General features: G+C 37.6%; 1 protein-coding gene across 2 annotated transcripts in view; it reads left to right on the top strand.

Moving 5' to 3' along the window:
• Gbe1 (1,4-alpha-glucan branching enzyme 1) overlaps positions 1 to 19,426 on the top strand; it is a 252,351-nt gene extending 232,925 nt beyond the window's left edge. For both annotated transcript variants that reach the window (XM_087899665.1, XM_087899664.1), the window contains exons 15-16: positions 9,798 to 9,913; positions 18,685 to 19,426. In XM_087899665.1, coding sequence (XP_087755791.1) covers positions 9,798 to 9,913; positions 18,685 to 18,741 — 173 coding nt within the window. In that variant the 3' untranslated portion in view covers positions 18,742 to 19,426. The remainder of the gene's footprint in view (positions 1 to 9,797; positions 9,914 to 18,684) is intronic.
• Positions 19,427 to 21,430: the final 2,004 nt, after the last annotated feature.

Genomic DNA, 21,430 nt, shown 5'->3' with positions numbered 1-21,430 from the left:
CTGTCAGGAAAAAAAAAATCTCATCTAAAGTGGATATCTTGATACCCAAATATATTGTGAAGTATATTACATCCAAATTTTCCTGCATGGAATAAAATTATTTGTGCAAATGCTATAATATTGTTTATGAAAAACTATTGTTGGAAGGCCGCTTGCTTGTTCCCAGCTGCTCAGCCTTAAAATAATCACCCAGAAACTGTAGTATTTAAATCACTCCTTGGCACATTAGCTCTGGCTTCTTATTGGGTAACTCTTACATCTTAGTTTAACCCTTCTCCATTAGTCTGTGCATTACCACGAGGTTGTGGCCTACCAGCAAAGTTTCAGCATGTCTGCCTCCAGCAGCATATCTATGGCTTCTCCCTAACTCTGCCTCCTTTCTCCCATCATTCAGTTTAGTTTTCCCTACCTATCTAAGTTCTGCCCTGTCAATAGGCCAAGACAGTTTTTTTTTATTCACATAATACAGAGGGGAATCCTACATCACCTCCCCTAATCTGTTTAAATGAAAAGTAAGGTTTTAACTTTAAAGGCATACAGAGGGGGAATCCCACAACTTATGCTGGAGAGGATGTGGGGTAAAGAGAACACTCCTGCATTGCTGGTGGGAGTGCAAGCTGGTACTGCTGCTTTGGATATCAGTATGGTTATTTCTCAGAAAATTAGAAAACAACCTACCTCAAGACCCAGAAATATTACTTTTGGGTACATACCCAAAGGATGCTCAATCATACCACAAGGACATGTGCTCAACTATGTTTATAACAGCATTGTTTGTCATAGCCAGAACCTGGAAATAACCTAAATTCCCCTTGAACAAAGAATAGATAAGGAAAATGTGGTATATTTACACAATAGAGTACATAGTTGAAAAAAATAATGGTATATTGAAATTTGCAGATGAATAAATCTAGATAACTTCATATTGAGTGAAGTAACCCAGATTGAAAAAGAGAAATATAATATGTACTCACTCATTAGTGGCTTTTACACATAAAGCAAAGAAAGACTAGAGTACAATTCCACTTCATTATCTGTAATACTTAAATGTCCAAATGAGGAACAGAAGGAGAGAGATCATGAAAAAGGAAATCAGAACCGTGTGGGATGCGTTCACCCTCGGATACAAGGAGACTGATCGAATGAGAGCTCACCAAGGCCAGCTGGACTGGGACTGAACGAGCATGTGATCAAACCAGACTCTCTGAATTTGGTTGACATGGGGGCTGACTGAGCCCCCAAGGTCCAAATGAAGACTGAGAAGCCATTGACAATGGCACTGGGTCTTGTTTCGTCTGCATGGACTGGCTTTTTGGGATCCTGTCCTGTTTGGATGCTCACCTTCCTAGACCTGGAGGGAGGGGGAAGGAACTTGGATTTCCCACAGGGCAGGAAACCCTGACTGCTCTTGGGAATGGTGAGGGAGGAGGAGAGGGAGTGGAGGGAATGGGGGGAGCGGGAGGGTATTGGGAGGAGGGGAGGAAGTGGAAAGAGTGTTTTCGGATACTTGAATAAACAAGTCTAATGGAACAAAAAGAATATACAGCAGAATGTATGTTGGAATTAAGATCTCATGATAATCTAATAGTCTAAATAAAACTCATGAATATTAAATAATATTGAAAAATAATTATATCATGAGAGACTGGCTTTAAAATAAGTCAGAATTTTGACTGATTTAAATTTTATAAATCATCTGTTTGCCAATCATAACTAGAATATGAATTTTCACTATGAGTGACAAAAATGTACTTTCCAGAAGTAACTTAACACCATTACTTGTTTCTCAGATATATGTATTTTTTTAACCACATCTGTCTATTAAGATATGGTGGGTGTAAAATTGACATTACCATGTCAATTGTAATATACCCATGGAAATATTTTATAAGACTCAGAAGTGTGTATTCATCTATATCTGTGTGGTTAACTTTTAAAATATACATGTGAGATGTATTAAAACGTTGACTCCATAAATCAGTCTGATGTCATTATGGGCTGTGTGCCTGTAAGTTCTAAATACTGATGGCACAGTCCTGCTTCCACACACGTATCCAAACCTGCCCAATTCTTCACTGTAGTTTACCTGAAACCATTTCAGCCTCAGCTCATTTAGCTTCCTAACGCACCAGAAGAGACCCAAATAGCAATATTCTTGGAAGTTAAAAATGAAAGTTAATATATTTCTGTTCCTTCACATATTAGCAAGATGATACTTTCAGTACCACAGATACAGTGATGAGTTGTAACATTTTAAGTATTTTAATGTTTATGCATTTTAAAGTAGAATCATATGATCAAAGAGTGTATTCTTGCCCCACATACTCAAAAAGATATGATTTTGTCTAGTTGTTTTAATATTTTGTGCTAACGTATAATTATTAAAAAAACTAGCCAATGAAGCTGATAATGAAATTCTTTAAGTTTTTCATGTCCTTAATAAACTATTGGTCATTTATCCCCATCAGTTAAGAATTATGAATGATATCTTAATTCCAAAACTCATGGAAATCAGTTATTTTATTGAGAAATAATTGCTTCACATTTACGTGTATGACATGGGATTCTCTTCTCTATGCTATGAATATGTTTTATTACCATTTGTTAATAAAGAAGCTGCTTCAGCCTATAGCAGAGCAGAATATAGCCAGGCAGGAAGAGATATAGAGAGAGTGTGGGTGGAATCAGAGAGACGCCATGTAGTTGCCAAAGGGGAAGGACATGCTGGAACTTTATTCTGAAAGCCACAGCCTCGTGGTGATGTAGATTCATAGAAATGTGTGAAGTTAAGATGAGAGTTTGCCAGAAATATACCTAAGGTATTGGCCAACCAGTGTTGTAATTAATATAGTTTTGTGTGATTATTTGGGTCTAGACAGCCAGGAAAGAAAGAGCAGTCTCCACCTACACATGTACTTATTTAACTATTGCTATCAAAAGTGTGTCTATTACAAATCTATCTTAAATATCATAAAATTGTTTTAAACATTTAAGTATTACAGATAATGAAGTGGAATTTTTTAAGGATGCTAATTAGCTCACTGATGCACGGGTGTGTTAAGGCCAAGGTTAGCCCCTGGATTCTAACTGTCTCTGCCTTACCAGCATTGGAATTACAGATAGGTGCTACTTCACCCAGGATTTTAGTAGATCCTGGCAATAAGATCTCATATCTTATGCTTGCACAGAAAGCTCTTTTCCATTGAGTCACTTTTCCAGTGTGGGGTAAAGCATTTCTTTATAGTCAAAATGAAAATTAGCTTTTAGTTCAAAAACATTATAGAGTTTTGTTATTCTGCGGTTTTTCTTTTCAGCATAGTACAAACTGGTTTTGATAATAAGGTTTCTGATTTACAGGCAAAAATGATATGTAATTTTTCTTTTAAAGTTCCAAATAATTGCTGTTGCTTCTTTGAATAGCTGAATTTAGCAGTACGTCAATAATGATGGTATAGACAGAGTGTATTTCTAGAGGGAAATAAGTCAGAACTGTAGACACTTTGTTGTTGCATTTCTCCTCTTTCAAGCTACTGAAAAGCAGTGAATTCTTTAGCTTATATTAAACAATCATACAAGATAATGAAACCTGGCTACGTAGGATAGCCAGAAATATTCTGTAAAGTATTTAGAACACTTTTTCCATTTGTAGAGAGTTGCATAGCCCTTGGTATTTTGTATTGTCATTCAATATGTCATCTACTGATGTTTGTCCTTAAGCATACCCAAGAATAAACTTAAATTTTGTATGAAATGTATTTCACAAATTATATTTATCCATTAACTAACATAGTGAATAATGGCATTTGAGCAAGACATGCATTGATTTGCTTTATTTTTATTTACATTTTACAGAATTAGACGTGTATGTAAGTAAGGCATTGATCTTGCAGAAATTGGAGTTTATTTTGTGGTTTAAAACCAGAAATCTTTTGTTGATAAAGCAAGTACATCCTAGCTTAGAGTAGAAATATGCTTCTATTTGGCATATAATTAAATATGAGGTTATTTCAACTTTTGATGAAGACATTGTTCTCAATCTCAAATGTCTGTGGAGTTCATGCATGGAGATGTTGCCTTTTTCTAGGACTCCATGATTATTTGGACCTAATAAGACTAAGAAAGTACTCCCCCAAAGAAAAGTTTCATTATTGATTTATTAAATTTTAAAATATTGAGTATACTCAGAAGCAAGTTTCTCATTTATTTTTATATTCTTATTCTAAATTTATATTAGAAATTATGTGCTGTTGAAGGATGCCATTTTTCATTGATGTCTAAGAAAAAATGCATACTTTTCATATAAAGTAATCATATATGTCTCATATCTGTGGTTTAAAAATTATTAAAATATGAGAACACTCAATTATAAGAATGAATTTTGAAAGAAGAAATAAAGATAGAAATGCCAGAATCTGGTCTGTATTTACATGTATCACCACCCCGTACAGACAGGCACATGTTTAACACATGCCCAACACATCACAAACCTTTGCTCTCTCTGCATTTTGAAAGAAACCAAAGACTCTTGTAGGAAAGTTGTGGCTTCTATGGATTTTATAAAGATTATAACTGAACTCATTATAAAGTGAAAGGGCAGATCTGGTTCAGATGCTCTATAGCTATGGACCTTAGATTTTATGTATTATACATGTCAAGAGATAAAATTTAATTTGTGAAATGTTAAAGGGGAGAGCATATTTCAACATTATGGAAAATTCTATACTGGATAGTCATCTTCAAACTATTGAAATCCTAAATCCTTTCTTGCTTTCCACCAACTGTTCTTATTCTACAAAGTAAACATTTGGTTACTCATAGTTACTTATATTAGAGTAGATCTTAGAGTGTTTACATTGCTTTTCTCTCTTGGGTATAGAGTCTCCTGACATCATTCAATTCCTTTGAATTATTGTAATTGCAATCAAATGAGTGTGTTGATTGAAGAAGTATATATAAATATAACTGACACTCAAATTAATGTTCCATTTTATGTTTTTTACATTATACCCTTTCTTTTTTGTGAATTTGCCTTACAAGGAACAGTGCAATAATGATGTGTTTCCCTTTACTAGAGATCTATGAAAATTATGTCTCAAAATTATTATTTCTGACAGTTAAATATATATGTTAAGTTACTGTCTCTCCCATTTTATGATCCTCTAGTCATTGGAGGACCCCCTTTCTGTCACTCAGTTGGAAATCTCAGGGGTTGTACCTTACAATAAATTTCTTCAGATCCATCAGTGGTAGTGAAGTAGGCTTGGCACTGAATGATATCAATGATAGCTCTTCTTGTCTGAAATGCTCACACTTGGAACAGACCCTTTATCAAGTGCCTGAGCAAACATAGCAGCTTTTGAAGTATTTGAAGAGCCATTGAATTTGAGAGTCTTCATGGCTCCACTGTTCTTTAATCTTATTAGTAGAGGCCTCTTTCAGAATAGGCTCTTCCTAGGTTTAAATTTAAGGACATAGATTATAAAATAATGCTTAAAACTTCTTATCTACTTCAACCTGTTGATAGATATATCAAATACTTATGAAGCTCTTGAATTTAAAATAAGAAGTCATAATATTTTATAATGCTATCCAAATTGGTAGAAACCTATTTCATCTCCCTTTTTATAGAAGAGAGAAATCTGTACTTAAAATTCTATTATTCTTTTCTTTACTGCATTTTTCCAAAATTAAGCAAGGAAAAGAATATTTTTTGTTTCCAAGTAAGTGAGGAAGTGAAGGAGTATGGAACTAAAACTAACAGAATAAACTTTTGACAATATAGGAAACGTTATCTTTTAAGTGTGCTAATTTAAAACTATCAATTACCTCCTGTATTATTTTCTCATACTATATTTACTCTGGCTTTCTTGTGTTTAGAAGGTCAATGTTAGAACTGAGCATGAAAGAGCATTCCCCAGTGTTGTAAAAGGAACAGCGGGCTATTTCCCGCCACCCCACTCCTGGCTAACTTTGTCCTAAATAATTACATGAAAATTGTATTCATTTAAATACTGCTTGGCCCATTATCTCCAGCCCCTTATTGGCTGACTCTCACATCTTGATTCAACCCATTTCTAATAACCTGTATCGCCACTTGACTGTGGCTTACCGGCATGAGTCTAATCACATTCGTCTCAGAGAGGAGAGCCATGACTTCTGCCTGACTCTACTTTCTTTCTCCCAGCATTCTGTTCTGTCTACTCCACCTATCTAAGATGCTGTCCTATCAAAAGGCCAAGGCAGTCTCTTTATTTAACCAATGAAAGCAACACATAGAAGAAGGCCCTCCTACACGACATCAGCAATCTGATAGAATTTCCTATAAACTGTAGTCATCTGCAGGATGGCACAGCCAAGTTTACCCTTGAGTTCTGCTTGGCACCTGTTCCACCACTTTCCTACTTGTCTGTCTTCTACTTTTCTTTTAACAAATTGTTTACCATGCTCCATATTTTCTAGTTCTACCATGTTTTGCTCTAAATTCTATACTGCCTGTGTCTGTTGAAGATTAGCTAACCTTGGTATCCTTGGTCATTGCTAACCTCCTAATTGGTTTGCCATATTTGACCTTTTGCCTGAACTTCATACTTGAGTTCTGACTCCTGGATTAAATTTCATGCTAGTCAAATGATGTTTGGTTTAAATATGTAGCAGTATCAGATTTAATCAACAAAAAATTACATATTAACATCTTAGTCCAGTTTCTTTATGAACAGACTTTCAACTCTCCATTTCTCTTTGACTCTCTCTTTGTATTTCTCTTCTGACCTCACTGAATGTCTTTTCTCCCCTACTTACAGACATACATATGTATGGCTAGTCTCCTTACTATAAGGAGTGAATAACATATAAACTAAGACCATCTAACCAACTCCTGTATCTTCTATGCTCTCTTGTTCATTTTGTATGTGTAGTAAGTGCATGAGGTGGTAATGATAATTTTTCCCTATTTTTCTAATATAAAATCTTACTATTTGAAGTTCAACACCTGTTAGTGAATTGGGATTGTCCTGAATGCCAGTTTGAATGAATTATTGAGAACATCTTACAAGAAAATAGTTTTTCTATGTGTGGGAAGGAAGCTATGGTCAATAGCAGCCTGTTGATATGTCTGTACAAATTAGTTTTGTATTCGTGTAATATGAAAGCACATTAAGAATAATTTGAAATGACTTAAAATTATCTGCATTGTATTTTTCAAACTATATTCTTTGTATATTTAAAAGGGATTAGGAGAATACTTGAGATGGAGAATATTTATAATCAGCAAATGAAGGCAGCAGTTCCACTAACCTTTTCTTTAGGCCTTTAGTCAAAGTCTAAGAAAGGTCCTATAAAGGCAAAGATTCCTGATGCTTGAATAATGTGTCATAGCAAATAACAACCACAAAATGTCTTCCCAATCATTATTTTTACTGCTTCACTTTGTAGAAACTTCTGAATTTAAGCACTATATTTCCTTAAGGATGGGCTGGAAAGATGAATCAGCCTCAAGAGTACTGCCTGATTTTCCAAAGGTCATGAGTTCAATTCCCAGCAACCATATGGGGTCTCACAACCATCTGTAATGAAATCTTGTTCCCTTTTGAAGAAGAGACCTGGTCATCAACTTAGGCCATGAAACCCAATGTGAACAAGATCAACAGAACCACCATATATGGGCTGCCCATGCATGCTTCAGCATTGCCAGGGCATAAATTTCAGATTTTTAATTTTATTTCCTTAAGGAAGTTGTTGTATTCCCTGGATAGTAAAGACACAGAGCTGGGTCATTCCAAAACTGGGAACAAAAGAAATTTTTCCAAAAATTAAAAACAGAAAAAAGATAAGTATAGCTTGCATTTTGAAATTCTGTGTCCTTTTTTTTATATTGAAACATTTCTTCTATGACTACAGATTACATACATGCAAAGTATACTGTAACTATTTCCAATATGAGGGTCCCTTTCAATGTCAGAAAAAAGAAATATGCCCTTGTATGATTATTGTTCTTTCTGTATCATTGATTATGAAAATATATAGTCGAAGGTACACTATTGAGTTTTTCAATGGATTAGTATTTTAGTAAACAGAAACAGCAATCTGTGTTCAGACAATGACTAATGCATATGGATCTTCTCTCACCTGTAATAACACCTGTCCACACAGGGAAACTCTTAAAATACAGCTACCATTTGGTAGTTCCTCATCCAGCTACTGATGTTGAAGACATGCTTGCCTTTTGTTCCTTCACCACAATTTGTGTTGTTAACCAGTAGTTTGTTGATAATATAATTCAGTAATTATAAAAACATATTCCGGGGCATTATTCTCCATATTTTGACATTTTAGACACCAATCAAAGGATGTGACAAACTAGAAAAAGAAGAGAACTCAACTTCCTTCTGGTCATCTTTGGCGTTTCACTTATCTACTGTCTGCAGTGATGTTCACCAGCTGGATTTCACGCTAAATCTCATTAATAGGCTTCAGTCATTTCAGCTACATTGACTTCAGAATGCACATGTATCTTTGAGCCCAGAACACATCACTTGAACCTCCACCCCTGACCCTGACCCCTGCATCCTTTGAGCACAGTAGCTTCCTGGTCATCAGCTTGTGTGAGTCAGAGCTGACTGACCTGGATTGATTGAAACAGAATCACTACCATCAACAAATTTCCTGTGGGGTATCCATCTGCATCTCTGACCCAGACTAAGGTTTCAAAGGGTGGAAATGATAGACCACTGATCATTGCTCACACACACAATATTTGGAGCTTTTTACTTTATGAAAAGTGTACAAATGTTACTGAACATTTATGTTCCAGGAAGAGAAAGCTAAAATGCCTTAGTACTATCTTTGCTTTTCATAAGACCTAGAAGGGTCAAATTTTCTATGTACTAATAAGTTTTAACTTGTAGATTTTAATGTCAAGTACAATTTCTTGACATCTTAGGTTAGTCAAACACCTTTAGTTACCTTCTGTAAGTACATTCATGCTCTTAACTCACAGTGAAATAGGTATTAGCCTGAGAGGACACTGGGCTATCATTCTGGAGACCACTTTAATCTTTGATAATGCAAGGGAAGGATTGGTATCAAATTATAGTATATTCCTTGATTGCCACAGGAATCTTCCTGTGGCAATGACAGTGCATTTACCTGCTTGTGCTGTGTTGAGAGCTATATGTGGTCTAGAGCCAGGAAGTTGGGGTAAGGCTATACCTGGAAATATTCCAACCATATTTTGTCCATGTCTTTGTTTGCCCCTCTGAAATTCAGATTCTGAAAAGCTCCATGAATTCAAAGATGAGGAAGGAGTAAAAGTTCTTCCAAGTGAGGATTAAGGAAAAGTCTAGTGCATGCATGTATCATTGCATTTTATTATAATACAGTTAATGCATTTTAAAGACATGTAATTAACAAAGTAACTAGATACACAATGGTATATCACAATTATATAGTAAGTGTATTTCTTGTGTTTTTTCCTTGATAAAATATTCCCAATTAACCCTGTTTCTCTTCAGAATTGGATTGTCAACTAGCGGATGGGTTGCTTCTAGAGAAAAGGAGAGTGTTTGTCAGTAGAATATTCAATGCCAGGTTGCATGATCTCTCAATGGGCTGGATGAAGTACATATATATGACCTTTCAGGTGTACTATGTGGGGCTCAATCTAGAAGCTCTTTGAAATCTCTGCAATTTTTGAGAAGGAATGAGTACAAAACAAAATCATATTTTGCCATTGTTTAGAGTATATTCATAATGCCTCCATCCACTTCTGCACTGTTGTGAATTCCTTAATGGCTGCACATTCAAAATAGTCTTAGATTCAGATGCCCCGGAATATGGAGGACACCAGAGACTGGACCACAATACTGATTACTTTGCTGAGGCTTTCGAACATAATGGCCGTCCCTATTCTCTCTTGGTAAGTAAGATGTTTTCATTATATTTAACTTAATTGTTTGTTTTTATAGTTGTGGTTTTGTTCAAAATAGCAACTCTTTAACTGGTCACATGGGCAAAGATAGGGAAAACAGAAAAATGTGTTGAGAGACACTGGGTCTTAGGAAAAATAATACTGAAGAATATTTGGGTACAACTGGAAAAATACCTTGAATATTGGTAGGATTTAAAGCTATTTCTATAGACTTGAGAGGGAAGTTTTCATTCTTTTTTGGATTGCAATCATGTCTATTCTTTATGTAGTAATTATTGCTTTCTCTACAGTATATGTCATTTAATGGATTTCTGCATTATTATCTGTTTAATGAAATTTAACTTAAAACATCTTGAAGAAATAAAAATGTATATCTTTTCTGTCATCTAGTAAATCAAGGCCTAGATTCTTTGTAGTTTTGAATTCTCTGGCTTATTCATGTAATTGAGAAATGGTTTTGATCTTATAAGTTTTGTTATACTGCAGAGTTGAAACAGGTGATAGGATGATGCCTTCAAATATTATATCAGTTCTTAGAAGATGTAGAGTTTAGCAACATTTTAGATGCAAAGAATTCTTATCTTAATAATTTATGTCCATATGGTAGGCTTAGGTTGCATATAAATCACATTTTCTTTGCCTGACTGATCATGTGCCTGCCTTTCCATCTCTCTCTCTCTCTCTCTCTCTCTCTCTCTCTCTCTCTCTCTCTCTCTCTCTCTCTCTGTATATATAGCTGAGGTATCTATCATTCTCTTTCACTATGAGAGATATTCTCTTCCCTTCATGACATCAGGAAATATCTAACAAATATGTGGATGTAGCATATCAAGTCAGCAGATTTTATAAATTTGTTCACTTTCTTAAACGTTCATAAGCTGAGCATTAACATCTGCATGGTACCCTTGGATTCCATTTTTATTCTATACCCTACCACTTGAACAAGTCTTTCATACAGTAAAGTACTTTATTATGGGCAGGTTGATTAATCCTAAAATAAATGAAAAGATCACAACAATGACCCCTGCGTAATGACATAAGCACAGTGGCTAGACAGACTCAGCGACTGTTCTTATTTGTGTATGAGTGTGTCTGAATAGCTGATGTAGGCATATGTGGGTATAGAGGCAGGGTCTGCCCAGCTAAGCGAGAGGGCTCATGGGTACTAGCCACTTCTGAACAGCTACAGCTGTAGTTTGTCAGGGCATTCAGCTGTGACATGTGCAATACGATTGATAACAGTAGATCCGTAAGTGAGCGAGACAATTACCCAGAAGATGTGGGATAACCAAAAAGGTAAAAAACTCCTGAGGGCTTTAGCGAGATGATTCAGCTCAGCGAGGAACCCGAGAAGCTGCAGCCTGCCACAGTAAAACTGAACTTTATCCACTCGAATTTGACAGGAGGAGTTTGAAAGGTTTAGCAAACTTCTTTTGTAGATAGAATTGCCAAAGGTTCCGACGTCTCAACAGAGTTCTTCTATAGAGAGGCTCTGTTGTGAGAGTGAAATGATGACAAACTGTCATGGAAGAGGCCTGGAATCCAGTGCCCTGTGTGCCACTGGCTGGCTATAAGACTCGAGTAATGTCACTTGCTGTCCATAGCTCTTTCCCTCATCTGTAAATGCGGCTGTATAGGACCAGCCTCTCTAAGGCAAGAGACTCTTAGGAAGCACAGAGCCCATTAACAGGATCAAGCTTTCTGGTCCTTTTGGCAATGTGTTTAAATGTTATGTCATGGGTGCATTTTCTTATCTTGAACATTTCAAGGCACTAAGTGCCTTGAGGGTGCTTGGTTACAAACACCGTCTCCCAAGGGGCAGGAAGTTACTTTCCTTGAGATGTGCTCACACTTTTTGCTGTAGATAGAAAAGATTTTGAAAACTGTTCAGTTTTTTAGGAGAAAAAATATTCTGACATGGTTAAAACCAGTCACCAAGCCAGGGGTTGTGGCAATCAGGTTACGTTTTAAGCTCTATTTGAAGGGATCTGGCAGGCCTGGACCACAGCTTCTAAGTTAGCAGGTGGAATGAAGACTGTCCCTTCCCCCTTAGTCTCAGTAATATACACATGCACAGAAGAAAAGTCTAAGGGCTATGCATACTGCAGCTGTGATCCACCTCAGTCAGCGAGGGCTTGGGGAGCCTTCCTTCCTCAGAGCAGTGTCTGATGTCAGAGTTCAGATAGTTAGAAAGTGAGGAGGAGAGGGAGTGGGGGGAGTGGGAGGGTGTTGGGAGGAGGAGCTGAAATGGAAACTTTTATAATTTAATAAAAAAAAATTAAAAAAAAAGAAAGTGTCCATCTATAGTGTTCAGGGGCACAGGGGCAGAGAAAGAGGCTAGAAGAAGGGAGCCTAAGAGGAAATACACACACACACACACACGCACACACACACACACACAAACATAAAAACACGTTCCTTCTTGATAATTGTTCTGTTAGACAATTAGGGTAAAGGACAGGGAATAGAAAATGATGTGAACAAAACATCTGTCAAAGGAATGCCTCATTACAGTGAAACTGCTTCTTAAATGGACTAGTAAGTTCTGGAATCCAGTCCAAAGCTTGACAGTGTCCCTGAGTGCACTATGACAGTGTCCCTGGGTGCACTATGACAATGTCCAAGGGTGCACTATGACAATGTCCCTGAGTGCACTGTGACAATGTCCCTGGGTGCACTGTGACAATGTCCCTGGGTAAACTGTGACAATGTCCCTGGGTGCACTGTGGCAATGTCTCTGGGTGCACTATGACAATGTCCCTGGGTGCCCTGTGACAATGTCCCTGGGTGCCCTGTGACAATGTCCCTGTGTGCACTGTGACAATGTCCCTGGGTGCACTGTGACAATGTCCCTGGGTGCACTGTGACAATGTCCCTGGGTGCACTGTGACAATGTCCCTGGGTGCACTATGACAATCTCCCAGGGTGCACTATGACAATGTCCCTGGGTGCACTGTGACAATGTCCCTGGGTGCACTGTGACAATGTCCCTGGGTCCACTATGACAATGTCCCTGGGTCCACTATGACAATGTCCCTGGGAACACTATGACTCGTATAATCACCACTAAGCAACATCTAAGTCCTGAGCTCCCCAAGTCATGAAAGGAAGAATGGCTACAACTTTCCCTCTTCCATGAAATCTGCCCGTCATAACCGGTTCACAGCATTTGCTAAAGCTTAATGTGCAAGCTCAATAATCCAGGGATCTGCTGAGTAAGTGTCAAATCTGCTTTCAAAGACAGCAGCAAACACAGCTCAGAGGAATCTTAAAATACACCTGCATCCTGCGGCATCAGCAGGCACTGCCTGGGAGCTGCCTGTGATTCCTTACTGAAGACCATGAAACCAGTGCTAACTGGATTCACAAAACCACCAAAACACATTTGCAAAGCCAGGGCACCCCACAGCCACTGACCTAATAGGGCTGAACTGCATTAGTCTGCCGTGCTGATGGTCTGAGGGAACTCTATTTAGCGTGATCACTCTGTGTTGTGTGTTCTGACGTAGGAACTGGTGTGTTAACCTCTGTGTTAATTGGCACATGTTGGGTGAATAGATTCCCTTTCCCTTCTCTGGCTCATAAATTCAAATTTCCCAGCTTAAAGAAGAGCACAGGGGCTACAAGGCCACAGAAGTGTGCTTGCTTACAGCCACCAAGGTCAATGGCAGTGAGGAAGATATGACCAAAACAGGAGGCTTGGCCTTAATTATATCATCAGCTTGGCCCCTTCCCAACAAGTAGTGCATTTGTGCCTATTCTAAATGTGGGGAGTCACAAGAGGTTTCGTTTAAATGGGGGATCTTGAAAAGGTGTAATTTCTATTGTCCCTCATTATAAATACAGAAAATACAATTTAACATTTAGAATATATCTTTGCCACTGACTATAGAAGTATTTATTTATTTTAGGAAAAAAGCACTCAATTCTTAGAGTTTAGTTTTCTTTATATTTTTAAATTAGTATGTCCTATTCTATATTAATATATAGGAAATAAATGAATAAAGATAAATTAATTAAAATTATATGTATATTACTTCCCCTAACTCTTAACAAACACAATGAGAGCTAATTACATTTTTCTTGGAAGACACCTTGTAAACTTATACATGTATATGAAAAATAAAATTACCTTAACTATCACTTTGAAAAAGGAAAACCACTATTAAAAGGACTAGTCTACTTTTCAGTGAATAGTATTTTTGCCCTACCAGTATATATGTGAATGGGACAATGCTAAATTTAGCACACATTTGAATATCTTTTTAAAATTCCCTGTGCATCATTATGCCTATATTTTAAAATGTTATCATTGCAAGTGTTAGACACCATGTTTCCAAAAATTATGTAATTAATTTCGCAGCTCTTTTATGATCGTTAAGAAGAATAACAGAGGCTGGCTGACATCATGGATCACTATGTGGTCATGTAGTTTTGGGTCACGCTTGTGGTTACTGTAGCAGTTAAATCTTTATGAATAGCCAAAATAGCTGGTAGATTAACATGCATTTGACAATCAATGATTTCAATGGTATTTGCTTTAATTCAGGTCAGTATGACTATGGCTAGACAATGAACTGCATTGACGTGTACATTGTCTCATTTGTTCTTTATGTGGCCCTCACTGTAATATGTGTAAGGCTGAATGCCTAATCAGATGTGTTTTACAGTACATATGGTCTATAACATACATACTAAATTTTTTTCTAAATGTGTGTACCAAAATGTTGGTTATATATAAATATACTTACACATTTATGTTTAAATCTGCTTATGTCTATGGCTTTCCTCTTGCCATACAGATCAAAACCTTTTGGAATGTAAATAGGGAGATGAGAGTTGCAGAGCCAGTACTTATGCATTAAGTTTTAGAGACCCCAAATTTGTTCATGTTTTTAATGATCTCATCTTAAGGATTAGCACTAATTACCTTCAGTCTTTAGTATAATTGGTAGTCTTTTCCAAACCCCTAAGAAAGTTGATTTACATACAAAGAAACACAAGAAAGAATAAGACTCAAGAATCTGTCAATAGCCAGAATGGAGAAAAATCACTTTATGTGGGAAAAACAAAACTATGCTGCTTAGAGCACAGGGGCTCCAGAGCAGCATAAACACATGTGGTCATTAACGGTGCAGTAAAAATACCGTGATTACACACCATTCCTGTCAAAGATATTGAGTGATTGCCAGCTGAAGAGTTTTGAACAGATAGTGTTGAAGTCTGTCACTGTGACTAGAACTAGCATCATGAATTTCCTTGCATAGAATGGTCAGCATCATTTGATGAGAAGGATAATTCTCAGAACATTTCTAATCATTTAATGCCAAAATGGAAAAGCCGATGCAGCATGTATTGCAAACTTGGCCTCCTTATATTCTCTTGTCTTCAATTCTTAAATTTGAGCTCGCTGAAATATCAAAGGTTCCAAAGGAAGGTACCTTTTTAGAAATCATAGTTGTTACTTATATTCCATAGATAAATCACTGTGAAGATATGAATCAAGCAGTAGCTACTGTAATTGCCTTGAATCCAAATAAGAGATTGAGTGGACCTCTTCTGATGTATCACTGTGTTGCACACTGAGACGGACCAATCATTATTTGTCCCCAGTCTGATTAATGTGTCTCATTGCAACTTCTTCAGGAGGCGTGAACTGCCGGGTTCCTGTCGCTGGTATTATGGGACACTATCTTCTCAGAGTGATTTTGAGAGAGAAGAATGTGAAATGTTTGTGTCTGATTTCTGGAGCTAGATAGAAATTTAGATTGCTCTTTGATTTAAGATGGTTCGTGGCAGAACCTCCTATCTTACCTATTAGTCAAAACCCAGTAACAGCAATCATAACACATGGGCAACCTCTTAGATGTTCCCTTCAGAGGGACAGATTGCTATCTAAAATTGTGCTTAGGGTGTTTAAGGAAGGAAATGAAATTTCCTGACTATTGGTCCTTTTTGTTTCTTCTCCTTTGCTTTGATCTGTTTCTTTTGTCTGTGGCTTCACTGTAGAAGTTCACAGTTCCTTGTATTGATCTTTCTGGATCTATGGAGTAGACACTCCTCCTCTACTCATAGATACCTCCAGCTTCCCTTTGCTGAAACAGTTTCCTACATCTTACCTTATGTATCTGTGTCTTAGTCAAAAAGAATACACTTTTTGGATGAAATAAGTTACAGTAGCAATTAAATTCTAATAGGGTTTAAAAACCAATAGTTTTTTTTTAAAAAAAAAAAGACAATATATAAGTTTAGGTAAACAGGCTATGACATTGAAATACTTGATTTCTCCACATGTAATTCATTATACAGGGATGGAATATTTATCTTTTTCAAAATACCTGATTGCAAACCAGATTGTGACAACAAACAATAATGGCTGTTATTGTTTATAAAAATTTTATCAGACAAGTAATACTTTCCAAATCATTGTTACATTTAAGAAAAAATTAGAAATTATGACCTCTGGCCATTTCATTCTTAATATAATTTTATTTTTTATTAATTTTTAAATGTATTTTGCATACCAATTACAGTTTCCCCTCTTTCCTCTCCTCCCATTCTCTCACCCCATCTCTCTCTCCATCTCAGTTCAGAAGGGTAAAGGTAAGATCTCCCATGGGTGTCAATAGAACATGGCCTATCAAGTTGAGGCAGGAACAAGATCCTGCCTGCCTGCATCATGGCTGAGCAAGGCATCCTACCATAGAGAATAGGTTTCAAAAGCCAGCTCATGCACCAGGGACAGGTCCTGGTCCCACAGTTAGGGGTTCCACATATAGACCTACCTACACATCTGTCTCCCACATGCAGAGGGCCTAGGTTGGTCCCATGCAGGCTCCCTAGCTGTCAGTCTAGAGTCCATGAGCTCCCACAAGCTCAGGTCAGCAGTCTCTGTGGATTTCTCTGTCATGATCTTTATCCTGTTTGCTCATATATTTCTTCTTCCCTCTCTTGAACTGGACTCCCAGAACTCAGCCCAGTGATCGGCTGTGGAACTCTACATTTGCTTCCGTCAGTTACTGGCTGAAGGTTCTGTGATGACAATTAGGGTAGCCACTCATCTGATTACAGGAGAAGACTGGCTCAGGTGCCCTCTCCACTATTGCTAGGAGTCTTAGCTGGGATCGTCCTTGCGGATTCCTGGGTGTTTCACTGGCAAGAGTTTTCTACCAAACCTCATAACCCATAAGGACCCCTCTATCAAGATATCTCTTCATTTCTCTCCTTCTCCATCCCTTCCTCAACTCATCTTCTAAAATGGACTGTGCTTTAATATTTAAAACTAACCAGTTCCATAGGTCTGTTTTGCTTCTTTTGTATGGAAAATACATTGTTTAAATTCTTTACTGTAGATATCTTAAAATATAGTGAGGCCAGTTGCAAAGTTTAGGTACATTTGACATTTTTAATTTTCTTATAAAGGCATTTTTTGTGGTTTTTAATTTTGGTTACAAACTATAAAAAGACTTTTTAAAAAAACTCTCAGGCAAGTGTTCACGTAGAGGTAAAATGACTGAATGGTAAAATAATTAACAAAGACAGGGAGAGAAGTCTCACAATGACTTCAGTAATCTATAGTATTATTTTTATTATTTACATTGCTAGTACTTAAGTGTATATGGAATCAATCAGGTCGCACAGTTCACTGGTTATTAATTTTATACAGCTTGTTTCATGAGTAGCTGCATTAGAGGGCTTTGGGAAGCATGAACATAGCAGCCCTCTGCTGTTCCTCACTAGTTACCTGTTCTTTTTTGGAGCCATTACTGGTTCCCTCCTTCCCTGTTAGCGCTGATAGGTGTGATGAATTAGGAGATAGTAGTTAACCCCGGCTTCCATAAAGCTCCTGGTCCTGTAGGAAGAATAGATATCTGAAAAAGATTAAAATAAAAACTAAAACAAAAAAATCACAAACTAAATTATATGAAGGACTCAGAAGGCACTAAATGGCTGCTGCAACGGAGGACATTCTGTACCTGCAATTAGACCTGGCCAGGATCTAAGGGTTCTTACGGTCTGAGGGCTATAAGAGCCAGTCAAGCAAAGAGTTCAGAACATAAAATATATTCTAGACAATGCTGAGAGGAACATACAGATTCCTGCAGCAGGAGGCTGTGATGGAGGTGGTGAGAGGCAGGGGCTGAGCTAAGATTGCACAAAGCAGAGGAGCTTCAAAGGTTCAAAGGGCTTTCTCAAAGGAGGGGTCTTTATATTGTTTTCTTGTTTTCCTCTTCTCTCTCTCTCTCTTTCTCTCTCCCTCCCTCCCTCCTTCCCTCCCTCCCCCACTCTATCTCTTTTTAAAATTGGGTTACCTTGAGACAAGTTCTGATACACTTAGAATTCCTTATGTTGCATTCTAGTTTTTCTTAAATTTTTAAGAAATGGCACGATTACATATTGTCTTAGTGAAGAGCAATGTTCTTTTAAGTACCTGGTTGTTGCATTTATTTTTCTAATCACAACCTTGTGAAATACAGGCAGCCCTTCTGCAGCTCCTAATAGCGAAGCGGTTTAGGAGAGAGCCCCTTACATCATTCCTGTGAGGAATTTCATCTTTTGTAAATAGTATGGAGCCCTCTAGTGGTGAATGTTGTAATAGCTTTCGATTGCTTGAGCCTTCTGGTGGTGTAAACCTTAATCCTTGAACCTTCACTGTAACCTTAATCCTATGCGAAACTGCACGGTGTCTCTGTCACTGTGATGTTATGACAGCATGTTCAGCATTTCTTCCAATTACACCGATGTGATTGTGTTGACAGGTGTACATTCCAAGCCGCGTGGCTCTCATCCTTCAGAATGTGGATCTGCCAAACTGAGGAGACCCGCACTCAACCCACCTCCTGCAGATGCGTCGGTTTGACTGATTCCCCTTGCCACAGTGTTGCTAATGCGTGTGCTTTGCAAAACACGGCTGTCTAGCCAAAACATCGGGCTGAAATTCAACGTTGGAATATGCAAATATGTAACTTACTTCTGAAGTAGAAGGAAGGATGTGTTTAAAATATTAGCAATGTGTATTTTGAAGCCTTCCAAGAAATTAGGATTTGCAAATGAAGTGTAATATATAATAATTTTTAAATGTTACTTTACTGGCAAGGTGTTTGATCCTTTAATTTCAAATTTGAATTGCTCATCAGGCATGATTTTTTTGTTGTAGTGAGACAGTATTTTGTGAGATGGATAGTTGGTGGCCTTTTTTGTTCCATTGTCTGTTGGTCTGAATTATAAAGTACTGAGTTTGTTTCTTTCTTCTTTTTCCAAATTGTGTTTAGAAATATTACATTAAATATGTACTGGTAACCTAAAAATACAAGTGTTATAAGAGATAATATAAAATTCTTATCTGTGCCTCATTTTGCGTTAAGTTTTACATTGTAATCCCCTGTCGATATACTGTTTTAGTTAATGCTGATATCTTAGTCTTTATGAAGACTTGGGATGGTAATTGTAGCATTTCAGAAAATGTCTTTCATTTCAGTCAATAAAAAATGCTAAATTGCAGTGGCAACTGTTCATTTTTTTGTGGTATTATAAGGAATGATTTCCAGTTAATATTAGTGGACTTTATCTCAACTCTGATGCTTTCCATACGTAGATTCACATGTGCACAATGGACCAGGCAGCTAGGAAGTTTCCCTTCTTTGGGAAATATGTTGTATGTTAAATTATGTTAATCAGGGTGCTGGGAAGATGGCCCAGTGACTTAGAGCACCTGTGTGCAGAGGTGGAAGAGATGATTCCATGGTTTAGAACAAGGACTCCCCCTGCAGATGACCTGAGATGAGTTCCCTGTACCCACATCAGCCGCTCACAACTGCTTCTGACTACAGCTACGGGGATTCCAATATCGTTTTCTGGCCTCCAAGAGTAATCAGACTCACAACTACACACTCACATGTAAGCACATGCACAAACTTAAAACTAAAATAGTAACAGAAGACGATGTAAGTTCAAGTCCCTAGTCCTGACATTAAAGCTAGGAGTGACTGTGTACACGTGTAACTCCAGCTTTGGCGAAAGACAACAAACAAATCCCCAGGAACTTGCTGCCTAGCCAGCCCTAGCAAAGTATTGGGCTTCAATAAATGAGAGCCCTTGTCTTAAAACATGAAGGGAGATAGAGGAAAGGCCCTAACATCTCATGTGCACAATAATGGACATGCTGTCATGCACACTAACACAGCCTACACATACACATGTGTGCATAATCAACACACATAAAATTTCTAACATTTGAAAGAAAATCATATTAAACAATTCGGATATATAAACTATCTTTCAGGTTTAAGTGAGAACCTTGAGAAGCTGCCTGGACTCTCTTAGTCCAGTGCGACACTCCACCAATCTGCTTTTCAGGTGTCTACTCACTGGTATGCGATTTATGCATAAAGGAAATCATGATGCATTCCTGAGAAAGGTGTTGTCAATTTTTCATTTATTTTAATACTAATTCTTGGTTTTTATTTTTTTTTTAGCTAGATGATTCATAATTAGTAAGAAGTGCTTGGAAATGGGGGAAGGGAAATTAATAAGATCAAAATATGCTGGGCATATATGGAATTCACAAAAATTAACCATATTATATATTAGAATTTTTAACTGTGTAATGAATGGGTAATGGATTTACTTATGCAGCTAAATCTGTATATGAGGTGACATTTTTGAGTAGCCAACTTTGAGTAAAGCCTTGGAGATCAATGTCTAAAACATGATTTGTTTTCACTTCAAGTGCAATAGGCTAATAACTTGGTGTGCTAATAAGACTCAACATGGCCTGCTGATAGTGGTGCACGCAGGGGAGCTTGATTGAAGCCATCTTGGCATTTTTCCCACAGTGCGAAGGTGTTAGTGTAAGTGTTACAGCTCTGAGGGAAAAGGCATCCGGGCAATCAGGAGCCAAGGAATACCACAAAGTCCCACTGCACAACAAACCTCACACAAGAGCTATTTTGCAAGGGAAGATCCCAGGAGGATGACTGCCTCTGCTCGGGTGAGAAGCGTCAGAGAACTGAAGAGAAGACAGGGTTTATGTAGCATTTCTTGGGGTGGGGGAAGAGCTTTTCAGGGTGGGCATTAGTTTGATTTCAAGTACAGAGTTTACTGCAAGCTAAGGGACTGGTGGGATTTCAATTTCTGAACTTGGGCTTTTTATTCTATAGGGAACGTAAAGGATGGGTCCTCAGGGCAGTAAGAGTATTCTGTGGGTGCACCCTGGTGGCTGGAGGTTCTCCGGAGAGGAGCCTGGCCACATGCATTCCCTGAGGGCCTTGCAGTTAGTATCTCGGCATTGCTGTGGTTTGTGTTCTGTACTTCTCAGTAATAGTAGCATGATGTGCAGCTATGACATTCCCTGCACTGGCATAAAATTCTTACTATTGTGTTCGCTGTGCATAAGGAAAGGTGATTGTTTTGCATCAGGAATTTGTGTGTGTGTGTGTACACACGTATGCGTGTATGTGAAGGTTAGAATACCACCTCAGGTATATTTCATCAGATGCCACCGTT

Source organism: Myodes glareolus, chromosome 2 (genome assembly GCF_982192425.1).
Source record: "Myodes glareolus chromosome 2, mMyoGla1.1, whole genome shotgun sequence".
Lineage (NCBI taxonomy): Eukaryota > Metazoa > Chordata > Mammalia > Rodentia > Cricetidae > Myodes > Myodes glareolus.
Note: the sequence above shows the minus strand (reverse complement) of the source record. Positions and strands in the feature narration are given on the sequence as shown.